The 13217-nt window shown below is 36.8% G+C and overlaps 1 protein-coding gene across 1 annotated transcript; it reads right to left on the reverse strand.

Moving 5' to 3' along the window:
* Window positions 1–1466: 1466 nt before the first annotated feature.
* LOC127790671 (protein SOB FIVE-LIKE 4-like) lies at window positions 1467–2826 on the reverse strand. Its single transcript, XM_052320261.1, has one exon. The coding sequence runs from the start codon at window positions 2423–2425 to the stop codon at window positions 1988–1990; it is 438 nt and encodes a 145-aa protein (XP_052176221.1). The 5' UTR covers window positions 2426–2826; the 3' UTR covers window positions 1467–1987.
* Window positions 2827–13217: the final 10391 nt, after the last annotated feature.

A 13217-nucleotide genomic window follows, 5' to 3' on the forward strand; every position in this document is an offset into this window, starting at 1 on the left:
CCCAGTAAGATACTGGGGGAAGAGTATGTTAGGATTATCCTTTGGGAGTCTTTCCTAGAGAGGTGTCATTTCCTCTCTAGGAGGAAGGTGTAGCAATTGATATGTCATGGGTCACAATCTTGGAACAAAAGCCAAGCCTAAGGAAATGAAGATCTAAAGGGCCAAAAAAGACTGTTGTATGAGGGCTTGGGAGACCTTTGAAATTGAATGGCCTCTCAAATATTCTCCCAGAGTAGTCTCGTAGAGGGATGAGGAAGGAAGAATTGGGAGACCCAAAGATCTTCCAAAGACCTCTCCCATGGGGTATTCCCAATGAAGAAATGCGAACAAATAACTCTGAAAAATCCCTTTGGGAATCTTGCAAAGGATAAGACTTTTCCATAAGAGTTCAAATACTATTTGATCTTGAAATAATAGAGATGCTTATCACAAACCCTTGAACTCCCTTATAAAAACGTAAACCCCTATTCCAAAAAGGTATAGTATGTCTCTAATATTGATTTAAAAACTCTACAATAGTACTCTGTAATCTTAATGATCTGATTTAAATATCATAATGTTTGCGTAGGGAACAGCTTATAATCTTTGATCGGGTTTTGTTTTGTAGAATCCCGATGGCCAGATGACGAATTTCCCAACTACAAATTTTATTGTTGTTTTCGAGTGACAACACTTTTTTTTTTTTTTCATTTTTTGGAAAGTTACTAATTCTTTTAGTAATGAAATATCATCATGGTATCATTTTACATCAGTTTTCTATATACAAATTTGAATTGACATAATTTCTCGAGAATTAATGTTAAATAGAATTGAGCATTGCTGCACTATTTTAACTTTTAGACCAAACAACACGATTGAAGACTCTTCCGATTCAGTAGTTATTGAATATAGCAAGAAACTCATCTTTATTATAATAGTCTAAGAAATATGACTTCATATTATCATAATATTTTTAAAAAATGGAAGAAAATTACTTTGTAATAAAATTAAGTTGAGTAACAGGCATAACCACATATTTTTTGCTTCTTTTTTTGTTTTGTTTTGTTTTTGTTTTTGTGTGTGTATGCCGACAGGCTGTGCCATGTTGTCTAGTAATATGGCTTCAAAGGAGGCCAATGTTATGCACATTCCAGAGTATCTTTGTCACGCAAGATTGGCACTTTTGTCTGCTTTTAATCCATCCAGAGCATAGTTTCACTACGCTTTTCTCTCAATAATATATATATTAACTTTAATTACTCGATGAACTCCCCACCCCCATCAACCTATCTCTCCATTTCTTGATTATTGATTTCCTCACGTGGAAGCCCCATCTTCCATCTCTTTATAATTAACATACATATATATGTGTGTGTGTGTGTGTATGACTCTTTTGGAACTTCCACGTGTCTGGACAGCAAATTTTAGCTACAAACTGCTGTGATGAGTTTTGCACTTGCCAATTAACGAATATACTCAAATCACATTATTTTAGTGGGTGACTTTTGCAGCAGAAATAATGTTCTTCATTTATGATTGACGACAAGTTAAAAGTTTCAATTTTGGAAATAAATCACTTGCAAATTAAAGGTAAGTAAAGGTGGCCACAAAAATGATTAGTCTCTCACAAGATGGGGAATTTCATATAGTAATTTGCTTTTTTGAAAAGAATTTATCCTTTAGGTTTGAATCTGATAGCCCCCAATAAAAATAGTTAAAAACAAAGTCCAACTTCGACCATCAAGTGATTGGTCACTCATAATCAAGCTCTTGGAAGTTGCTTTACGCCTCAGTTGCTCGATCGCTCACTAACTAATTTGGTCTTGAGTAGTATAATATTACTTGTCAAAAAGATCATTTCACGATAAATCTTGAGTAACTATGACATTTCCAGAGCAGAAACTGAAAACATTCAACAGTCAAAAGTATGGTTGATGCTCACATACATATATATATATATATATATATGTTTCAGCTCTTGGCAAGAAAAGGGTAGAGAAATTAATTATTACTTTCGTTTGCCAAACCACTTACTGGTTTTCCTTTCCTTTTCATCATTGCTCTGAATGGAGTTAACACTGGCTCCTCTTGCAGCAAACGCAGACTGATCCTTCTTTTGCTTGCTTCTTCCAAACCCATTCTTATCCACCAGTACTGGATTCTTAGCTTTCTTGCCATCATTCTTGTAACCTCCAGCCTTTCCATTTCGCCATGATTGTTCTTGATGGCTTGGACCAGAAGAAGCATCAGACGCCATAGAATCATCACTGTCATCTTGATCGGGTTTTCCACCATGGTTCTTCTCATAGTAATCGTCTTCACCATCATCATCATCATCACTATCGTCATCATCACTGTGGTGACTGGGGGAGCATATATACATAGTCCACCCAGATTCACTGCTTTGACATTCTTCTGCATCTACAAATATATGTGGAGACTCCATAACACTAGCTAGATAGGCAAGATCAGTACTGAAGAGGGAGGAGAGTTTGTTTCTATATTTCCCTGGCCAAAACAGCTCTCCCAGGAGAGAACGGATATACCCATTTTATAGTGCTGAAAGCACACAAAACCCAAAATTTATTTATTGCATTTAATAGCTGGATCGAGACTTACCACCTGGATATCTAAATGGCCATTAACTCTCTGACTTGTTGCATCAGAAGACAGCTAGAAGCTGTCAAAGAAAGAAAGAAAGAGAAATGTGCCTTAAAAATGGCATAAAGACCCCAAGTTCCTTGAATCTCACACGACTGCTTGGATAGGGCACTTGGTCACTATAGATTGCACAGTCGAAGCCTGAATATACAATTAACCATATTTACTCCACTGCATTTTGTGATTATGGATGTATAGTAGCATTCAGTGCAAACACTGGTGAGGTGCAGCCCATATGGTAGTGAGAATGTATGACTCGGTTCTTAAATAGTTTAGAGAGGGACATCTTTCACTGTCTTTGACTGCATTATATTTTGTCTTGTCAAATAAATCCACGTGGAAAACAGGCTACTTTCATGGAAGAGCAGGCCATGAACGACATTAATGGTGAGGATTTTTCTTTTGCTGTCTTCCGTCTTCTAATAGAGCAGTTTTTGTTTGTTTTTCTTTTCCCCAAAAATCTTACCAACACATCATTTTGTTAACATTTTTGTTTTGTGGAAATTAAATTCTATAAGAATATCTATCATAAGTGCTTAGATTTTATATTGTCGGGAAAAATAGACTTGCATTTAAATTAATATGGGGCCCTTAATTTTCTTCAAAGTGAAGTATATGTAGATACAATGATAGTTAGATTACCTTCATGTGATCAGAGTCCTTCAATTCTTGTAATACTTGAGAAGTTTCGAGTTCTGATATATGTTAATTAAGTGTCAGCCAGAAGGTGATCAGCTTTCCAAAGAGTACTACTGCTACATTTAGCAATGAAATGACATTGCTGAAATACCAAGTATAAGTATATGTTGTAAATTCTATACTTGTTCTCTTTTTTCTTCTTTGGGTAGTAGGAAAGTGTCACATTTTCTTGGCACTTGAGATGGGACCCTCTTTGATTTGAAGGCAAAGGAACAAAAGTGACTAAAAAGAGTTGAGAGTTCCATTAATCTTCCATTTAGAAATTCACTTTAATTTCATACATGGATTTGTATATTACATGGTAAGAGACTAGCAGCCGACAAGTGAGACCCATGACTTATTCCTTTTGCTTGTCCTTTCTGCTGAGTTGCCATCTTTTCTCGGGGTCCACGTGAAGAACGGGAAATGTGCCTCTTACAAATTTTCTTTCGTTATGGGACAAGCCCGAAGCTGGCTTTCCTTTGTCGGTAGACTTGAATGTTTCACATCAGTATATTTGGAGATCTAGTGAATTGTAAATAGGTGAAAGATAAGATACCTTTCAAATGGTTACGTTTTTTATGACACGTGTAGCTTGCACCATCAAGACCCGAAATGTCCGAGAACGTACTCTCAACTACACTCGTTCAGAGATTTAGAGTTTTTTCTAAAAATTTATTTGGCTTTTCTTCTCAAATATTCAAGATAATGATAAGGTGGGGAGGACAAAATGTTATCCTTAAGTTTGTACTCAAGGTGTAGTCCATACTATCCTCGTGCAAATAAAAAAAATATACTTAACAGTTGAAGTTTAATTTTTTTAGTTGTTAAATGTTCTTTGACAATATTTAAGTCAAGAATAATTTGGGTGTAGTGGTAAAATTAGTTTCAAGTTAATATTATATTTATTGATAGAGATCATAACTTTAAATTTTCTTTACATAATTTTTGTGTTGTTAATTAAAATTAATAAAAAGTATTTTGGTAAATCAATTATTTATAGGGCTTCATAAAATCAAATTGGGTGTTTGCTTATATAATAGAATAGCGTTGTAAGTCATCCTTCGATGAGAATTCTCCTAGACAAGGCATTCTTCTGAGAGAAGAAGTTCTTCTAAAGAAGTCAACGTGGAAGTTCTCCCGAGGGAAGTGACAAGTTCTCTTGGAGAGGCATCTCACATGTCAGATTACACCCGATTGAGCCATCCTCCTAGGGAAAAACAAGAGAGACCTTTCTCACAAACAACTTTGTCCTACGTTATCCTGGATAACGTAGCCTGCTTGAAACAGGCTCTCATTCCTTCAAGGGACCATTCCTCTAGAGGATTTTCACACCAAGCCCTCTTCCGAGCTTAACCCCGAGACAACACCGTGTAATGGTAGGGATAATGCTGCTTTCCTGTGCATATGTGTCATGCAATGGCGGAGCTACGTTATGGCCAGTTGGGGCCTTGGCCCCACCTGACTTTTCTATTTTTTTTTTATTTTTTATATATATTATTATAGATAATTATAATTTAGGCATGGCTAAAATTATAATTTGGTCCGGACTAAAAATCTTTTTTGGCTCCGCCACTGGTGCCACGTGTCCTAGTCACTGACCAAAGGATATAAATACCCCTCGACCCTTCATCTTCGGGATCTTCTTCAGTGACCTTTGGACTGTTAGCGTTTTGCCCCATAAGCCAATTATATTTACATGTAATTGATCGTACTTTACATTTTGATTCTTTAGGAACAATCAATTATTATTGCAAGGCATTTATGTTTTATTTGTCATTGATGGTTGTCATTATTTATTGTAATCAATTCTTGACAAAGTCCATAGATCAAATAGGCTCATGGAATTTGGTTGTGCATTGAGATGATGATCATGAAACATATTCCTTACAAGCCTTGATCTTAAATGTTCCTAGTCATAGAGTTATTAGGTTTGGACACTAATAACTCGGATAGACTAGCACATATGATGCATGCTCAATTAGGAGAATGTCTCGTTTCATGGACATTGGTGTGGGGATACTAGTGCATATATGTGGGTGCTTATTATAAAAATAAGTACACTGAACTGACCCGCTACAGAATTTCTAATGGTTATTTTAATGTCGAATTGGAATTTCTGTGTTGCAATAGTGCAGATTGATCCTTAGACTTGAGACATCATGGTAGTCTTATATTTGACTGATTACGCTTTGGTTCTTTTTGGATTCCAATAGAGTCATTAACAAATTATCACTGGGCGTAACCTTATCACATATGAAGGCTTATGAATGTCGAAATAGGATTCATCACTTATCGATAAGATGAGAAGATGTCCTATGTATTCTGATGATTTCATGACTGAGGAAATCCTTGGCCAAGGTGAGGTGGAAATCAAAACGTGTTTTGATTTCACCTATTAAGTCAGAAATCTGGAATGGATACATAGTTATTGAATGATTAGGGTTTCGTCATAAAACCATGCCCTAAATTCAATCGGGACATAGATTGATGAAAGGATTTTACTGCACAGTATTTGCAATTGAAAAGGTCCGTGTTTTTCATCGTTGGCTAGGCATTCATGGCATGTTGCTAGACGTTAACCATGATATGTAGGGTTTTAGAATTAATTTGATTAATTCTAAAACTATTAATTAAAGAGTTTAATTAAGAAGCCCATGAGATGAGTTAATTATGAAGCCCATAAGTTTAATTAAAGAGTTTAATTATTCTATTCAGTTGGGCCTTCATATAGCCCAATAGAATTGGCCCTACATCTAACCCAATGGTGGACCCAAGGGGTCACACACTTAGGTCAAGCCCGTTCCACAATTTAAAAGAGAGATTTGGCCCAATATGATTAAGGGCCGAGCCTAAATTGTTTAGGGGTTTCCAAGGCACAACTAGGGTTTTTTAACTCTATAAATATGCCACTTATGAAGTTTAAAAAAGAGATAGGAAAAATTCAGATCTCTCATTGGAGGCGCCTAGGGTTTGCTAGCACTACTCGAGGCGTTGTGGAAAGGGTCGATCGTGTGGACCAACTTGGAGGAGTTTGCGCTTGCAACTCTTTGGATCAAAGGATATAAATACCCCTCGACCCTTCATCTTCGGGATCTTCTTCAGTGACCTTTGGACTTCTAGCACTTTCACGACTATACTTCTCTTAGAGAAACCTCTTTCTCTCGGACAACTCAAAACTGCATATTTACACATACATTTTCCTTGCATCTAGACAACACCATGACTTTTTTTTACTTAAGTATCAAAAGGCCTACGTGGGAGAAATCCCACATATCTTTTAACTACCTTTTGTCTTGTAAAAGCTTTCCCGGGACCACATCAACTCTCCTAGATAACAAAGACTCTCTCGGGCCATATTCTCCCGAATGTACATTAGCCCTTTCAAACAACTTTAGCTATTCTCTCAGACTTCTCCTAGATAACTTTGTTTTGTGCCTGGCCCTGCCATGGCCAAAGCTCTCTCGCACTATAAATTTTAATTGTTGTATGTCAAGCAACAAATAGTATAAAAATCAAAAAATTTCCATAATTTCTTTTATATTATAAGCTCTAATACTGTTGACACATATTTTTGTAATACCTCGCATCGAGCGATAGGAAGGTCCGGGACAACTTACCCTGATGGGTGTACGCGAACTTCTCAATGGGGTTATCCATCATTGGATTACCCCAGGTCAAGTACGCTTAACTTGGGAGTTCTTTGCCTGCATTCAGCCCAAAAGGTATCTAGCTGGTGTTGTTTCCTTCCTTACTTATTCTCGATATATACTACCCTCATTTGGGCTCTTGAGATATTACACACATCGTGTCATCATGGGCCCACAACCATGGCTTAGCTCATAGTTATCACCCTTCGATGATCAAGAGTCCCGCCGCACTTGTGAGCCTCTCAGTCACCCTCTGGGCAGTCGTCCTCTATTGTCCCTGCAAGATACTCCGATGCCCAAGTCAGTGAGCGAGTAAGTATGCAAGGTATTCGTGAGTGGGAAAAAACACACCTTGGCTCTCAAAAGAGCTGGCTGATATATAAGAGGATATGCCCTCCTACCTGCGCTGTAATATCCCAAGAGGCCAAAAGAGGGTAGTATATATCGAGAATAAGTAAGGAAGGAAACAACACCAGCTGGATATCTTTCGGGTTGAATGCAGGCAAAGAACTCCCAAGTTAAGCGTGCTTGACCTACGGTAATCCAATGATGGGTGACCCCCCTGGGAAGTTTGTGTAGGCCCATCAGGGTAAGTTATCCCTGACCTTCCTATCGTTCGATGCGAGGTGTTACAAAAATGTGTGTCAACAAATACCAAACTGTCAAGGCCTACTCTTGAAAGTCCTATTGGCATAGGAGTCTGGAGAGGTAGCCTTGTCAAAATGGACACAAATGCAAATTCAAGAGACACATTCTCAAACATCTCTCATTACTTTACACAATGGAAGCATGGCACAACATGTCCCCAATTTTTTTACACAATATTCGGGCCCATTTGCCCAATAAGCACAAAAACAAAACAATTTAACATATGACAATGCCCTCCTTGGACATAAAACAAGAAAAACCACCTAAGAATCTTTTAGTCTAGGGATCTTTGTACACGTCATCTACCCATCAAAGACTAGGCTTTGCTGGGCCCATCCTTGACTTCATCTCTACCCTTACTTGGAATGATGTAAAGTAAGAGTGAGTCACAAGACTCAGCAAGCATAAGAAATAAAAAGGAAGCAGGGATAAAGATAAACTCACCCTTACACCACACACAAACTATGCTATGAACCATAATTTGACCCACCAGTCACAAACACACTAATGCACATATAATGAACCAAGGGGCCCACATAAGACACACACTGGCACCCAAGGTTCTACATACAAACCTGCCTGCAGCCATGAACTGGTTAGCACATTCCATGAACTAGAACTCCCATACCACTGTTATGAGCTGAATCGCCCATACCAACACCATGAGCCAAAGCTCCCATACCATCTGTTAGGAACCGGCCAACCGTGTAGCTTCGATTCTACCTTCTTTGATCCGTAGAGTTGCAAGCGCAAACTCCTCCAAGTCAGTCCACACGATCGACCTTTTTCCACGATGCCTCGAGTAGTGCTAGCAAACCCTAGGCGCCTCCAATGAGAGATCCAAATTTTCCTTATTTTCCAACTTCATAAGTGGCATATTTATAGAGTTAAAAACCCTAGTTGTGCCTTGAAAATCCCCTAAACAATTTAGGCCCGGCCCCAAAATCATATTGGGCCGAATCTCTCTTTTAAATTGTGGAACGGGCTCGATCTAAGTGTGTGACCCCTTAGGTCCACCATTGGGCTAGATGTAGGGCCAATTCTATTGGGCTATATGAAGGCCCAACTAAATAGAATAATTAAACTTTTTAATTAAACTTGTGGGCTTCATAATTAACTCATCTCATGGGCTTCTTAATTAAACTCTTTAATTAATAGTTTTAGAATTAATCAAATTAATTCTAAAACCCTACATATCATGGTTAACGTCTAGCAACATGCCATGAATACCTAGCCAACGATGGAAAAACCGTACAGTAAAATCCTTTCATCAATCTATGTCCCAATTGAATTTAGGGTATGGTTTTATGACGAAACCCTAGTCATTTAATAACTATGTATCCATTCTAGATTTATGACTTGATAGGTGAAATCAAAACACCTTTTGATTTCCACCTCACCTTGGCCAAGGATTTCCTCAGTCATGAAATCATCGGAATACATAGGACATCTTCTCATCTTATTGATAAGTGATGAATTCTATTTCGACATCCACAAGCCTTCATATGTGATAAGGTTACGCCCAGTGATAATTTGTTATTGACTCCATTGGAATCCAAAAAGAAACAAAGCATAACCGGTCAAATATAAGACTACCATGATGTCTCAAGTCTAAGGAGCAATCTGCACTATTGCAACACAGAAATTCCAATTCAACAATAAACAATTACCATTAGGAATTCTGTAGCGGGTCAGTTCAGTGTAATTATTCTTATAATAAGCACCCACATATATGCACTAGTGTCCACACACCAATGTCTATGAAACAAGACATTCTCCTAATTGAGCATGCATCATATATGCTAGTCTATATGAGTTATTAGTGTCCAATCCTAATAACTCTATGACTAGGAACATTTAAGATCAAGGCTTATAAGGAATATGTTTCACGATCGTCATCTCTATGCACGACCATATTCCATGAGCCTATTTGATCTATGGACTTTGTCAAGAGTGGAAACAATAAAGACAACCATCAATGACAAATAAAACATAATGCCTTACAATAATAATTGATTGAAGATAAAGAGTCACAATGGAAAAATATGATCAATTACATGTAAATATAATTGGCTTGTGGGGCATAACTCTAACACCATCATCATGAGCCAAAGCTCCCATATGAACATTATAACGAGTCAACACTCGAAGGTATACTCCACGAACAAATCCGTCGTACTCATCAGTAACCATGTAATGCAACATAAAGAAAATGCATGGTAGTGTAAGCGTAAACGTGATACTATGGCCCCCATAAACCAGGTATCTGGCCATGCTTCACCCATGTAGTCATTCACATCCAATGCAATGCTAGTGCTCCTAATCACTCTACATTGCCCATGCTTAAGCACACATACCAAATGATCCACCCGTAATGCAATCCCAGAGTCTAGTGATACAATGCAATGCCAATCAATAAATATTGGCAGAACCGGTCGACAGTTGCCAGCTATCAGTTGATAGCTTATGACTGTGGGGGAATCGGGTAATAGCTTTCCCAAGCCAGTCGACAGTTTTCTCCCACAAAACACCCAAACTGTCGACAACTTAACCCAACCGGTCGACAGCCCCTATAACTTATACCCTTAAATCCACATACAACACACCTGAAATACATACACAACACCATCATACCCTCGAGGAACCTATCCCAACATGGTAAGGCATCATTCCACAATGAAACATAGGGAGAACCAATCCCTATACTAGCTATAAAAAGGATTCACCAAACCATTTCCTTCAGTAGTGTTACAATGATTAGCAAAAAGGACATCTCACACTCAAACCATCTCCCAAGTAAGAATAACTACACCACAATAATTTTCAGATATCTAAGATAGAAAGTCGACTCTTAGCAATGGAAAGTCGACTCTTAGCAATGGAAAGTTGACTCTTGGCAATGGAAAGTCGACTTCTTCATAGCTTTAGCCAACTCGACCGAGAGCTTGATATGTAGAGTTGACCTAACCGAGAATTGATTTTTGGATAGTTGACTTATGCTTGGGGAAAGTCGACTCCTTACATACTAAAGTCGACTCTTGAATAATGAAAGTCGACTTTTCAAAGATAGAATCACATGAAATGAAAATAGAACCGAAACAAATATACACAAGATCAACAAATCTTGCATTACTATTGATCCTAACCAAGAAAACATCATCCCTTTGACAAATATAGGGTGAAACAAGCTCTATTTGCAGTTCCAATAGGTTTCAACAAGGATCATCAAGAATCAAAGAAGATTTGCAAAACTTTCTACATAGGCTACATGTATGGAAATTTTGCAAGAAAAGAGAGTTTTTCCATCGAAAATTAATCAAGATCCCATGACTCAAGGTTTTAGAACTAAGAGGGGAGTTACAATTCACCCAATAAAGCAAAGGGAATAAGATCTTGCATTTAAAAATGGAGAAGAGGAAGAGAACTTGCCTTTGAACGATTTATATGGCTCAATCAAAGAGCAAGGAAACCATGAACTAAATTGTTGAAACTGAAATACAACCCACTGGAACAACAATTTAAACCCTCTATTGAAGCTTTATCTCAAGGAGAAGATAAGAAAATGGAAGGTGAAGAAGAAAAGAAAACAATAGAAAGAGGAAGAAGATAGAAAAGAATAAGAGAATGGCTTGCACGCCAAGTCCCCTCCTCCTTTTATATTTTCCATTCATTTAATTAATACAAATACACACACACACACAACACAACCAACAACCACTTCTCCCCATTTTCGTCTTTAATTTTGACTTTTCTACTAACATTCCAATTGTCTTTCCACTCTCTTGCACAAACATTGTTTTAATTATTCGTTACACCACAACCTCACTTATTTGACTCTACCACACTTATCTATTTTGAATTTTCCATACTCACAAATTTCATTCATTTTGGGCTTTTCATAACACATTAACTTGTTCCAACAATACCAAAGTATAACACACATAAAAATATCAGTAAGATAACTTAGACCCACTGACAAGTTGTTACAAATAGATTAGTTAAAAGGATAACGATCCTTGAATTATGCAGTAGGAAGTTTTTTAATGTCTTTATTTTATACGTGATTTTTTGTAATTTTTATTAACTGTAATAAACTACAAGAAAAGGTGTAAGAAATTAAATAAAGAAAGACCTTGGGGGTCATAATGTAATTGCATGTTAAATTTTGAAAGATTTGAGTATCTTGGTGCAATTAAGGCATAGTTTAAGTTTGAGGGTGTTAGTGATATTCCCTAATTCTAGATTTGGAAGACATCTATTGGATAATATGATTTATTCTTGAGAATTAATAAAATAGTCATATCTTCATTCATACCTCTCTAGTTTTATATAAATAAGTACCTAGATCTCTTATTGAAGACCTTATTCTTAAATTGTTAAGAATATGGAGACGAGGTTCTTTAATATAAGATTTCTTAAAGTGTTCCTAGTGCTTAGATTTCTCAAATGGGGACTTTGATTAATTAATTATGGACTAACATATGGTTTACTACCTTCAACTAGTATGAGATGTAGATAATAAACATGTGGATGGGCATTGGTTGAACATTCATTGTACGTGACGTGAATAACAGATCACATGGCTAAGATGATTAATGATTTTTTATTTGTTGCTATTGTGTAACTAATTCTCAAACTTAAGGCGACACGACATAGTTTTCTTGTATGTTGGTGTTAGGGATTAATTTGTTAGTGACCAAAACCATCCAATTGCGAGGTGAGAATGCTTATTGTGTAGTCTTTCTTCTACTTGTGTATGAAGGAAAATGATTGCAGGACATGATCCATTTAACCTTCGGTGTGAGGTGAACATCCTATGTGAACTTTTATTGGTGGTTGATTGGTGAAACATTTAGCTAGGGTATGAATGATTAGAAAGAATTTTCCAATATACCATCTCAATCACACCAAATTAGATCTTAACATAATTATTGAGTCTAGTGAACTTAATCAGTCCATGGCTTTCACTCAATCAAAATGTTAGTTAATAGAAAGATTATATTACAAGGTAATCATAAGTCAAAATAGGCTCACATGAAGTATGATTTCATTTCCTTATAAGATCGTCTTGATTTAATGTTAGTTGTTACTCAAGAATTTTCAAGATATTTTGAGAAGATAGAGAGATTCTCAAAATAGGTAGAAAAGTTCGATTAGTGTCAAAAAGGTTTGACATTTCCTAATTGCTATTTGACGGTTAAACCTAGAAGGTTATACACCCAAAAGAAAAACACCAAATTAGTGATTCTTAGCTAGCATTGTGTTATTAACCATCATTAAGAGTTCATGAGGTTAATCATTGTTAAGAGTTAACAAAATGATCAAAGTACTATTAGGAGTTAACAAGGGTCATGGCGTCATTAAGAGTTAATGAGGATGTCGTTAAGGGGTTAACGAGGTCTAAGTTCTATTAAGAGTTAATGGCATGCCTAAGTACAATTAAACAGAAGTTTCAATGAGAGATACAAAATTGTCAATCAATTATTCAAATTAGTCAATCGATTAGACATTTTGAGAGAACTGTGGACCGGTCCTTAGAAGTAATCAATAGTTTTACTCAATGGAGTTTTCAAAAATGAGACCATTATTTCATCTTTTTTG

This window comes from Diospyros lotus, chromosome 14 (assembly GCF_014633365.1).
Source record: "Diospyros lotus cultivar Yz01 chromosome 14, ASM1463336v1, whole genome shotgun sequence".
Taxonomy (NCBI): domain Eukaryota; kingdom Viridiplantae; phylum Streptophyta; class Magnoliopsida; order Ericales; family Ebenaceae; genus Diospyros; species Diospyros lotus.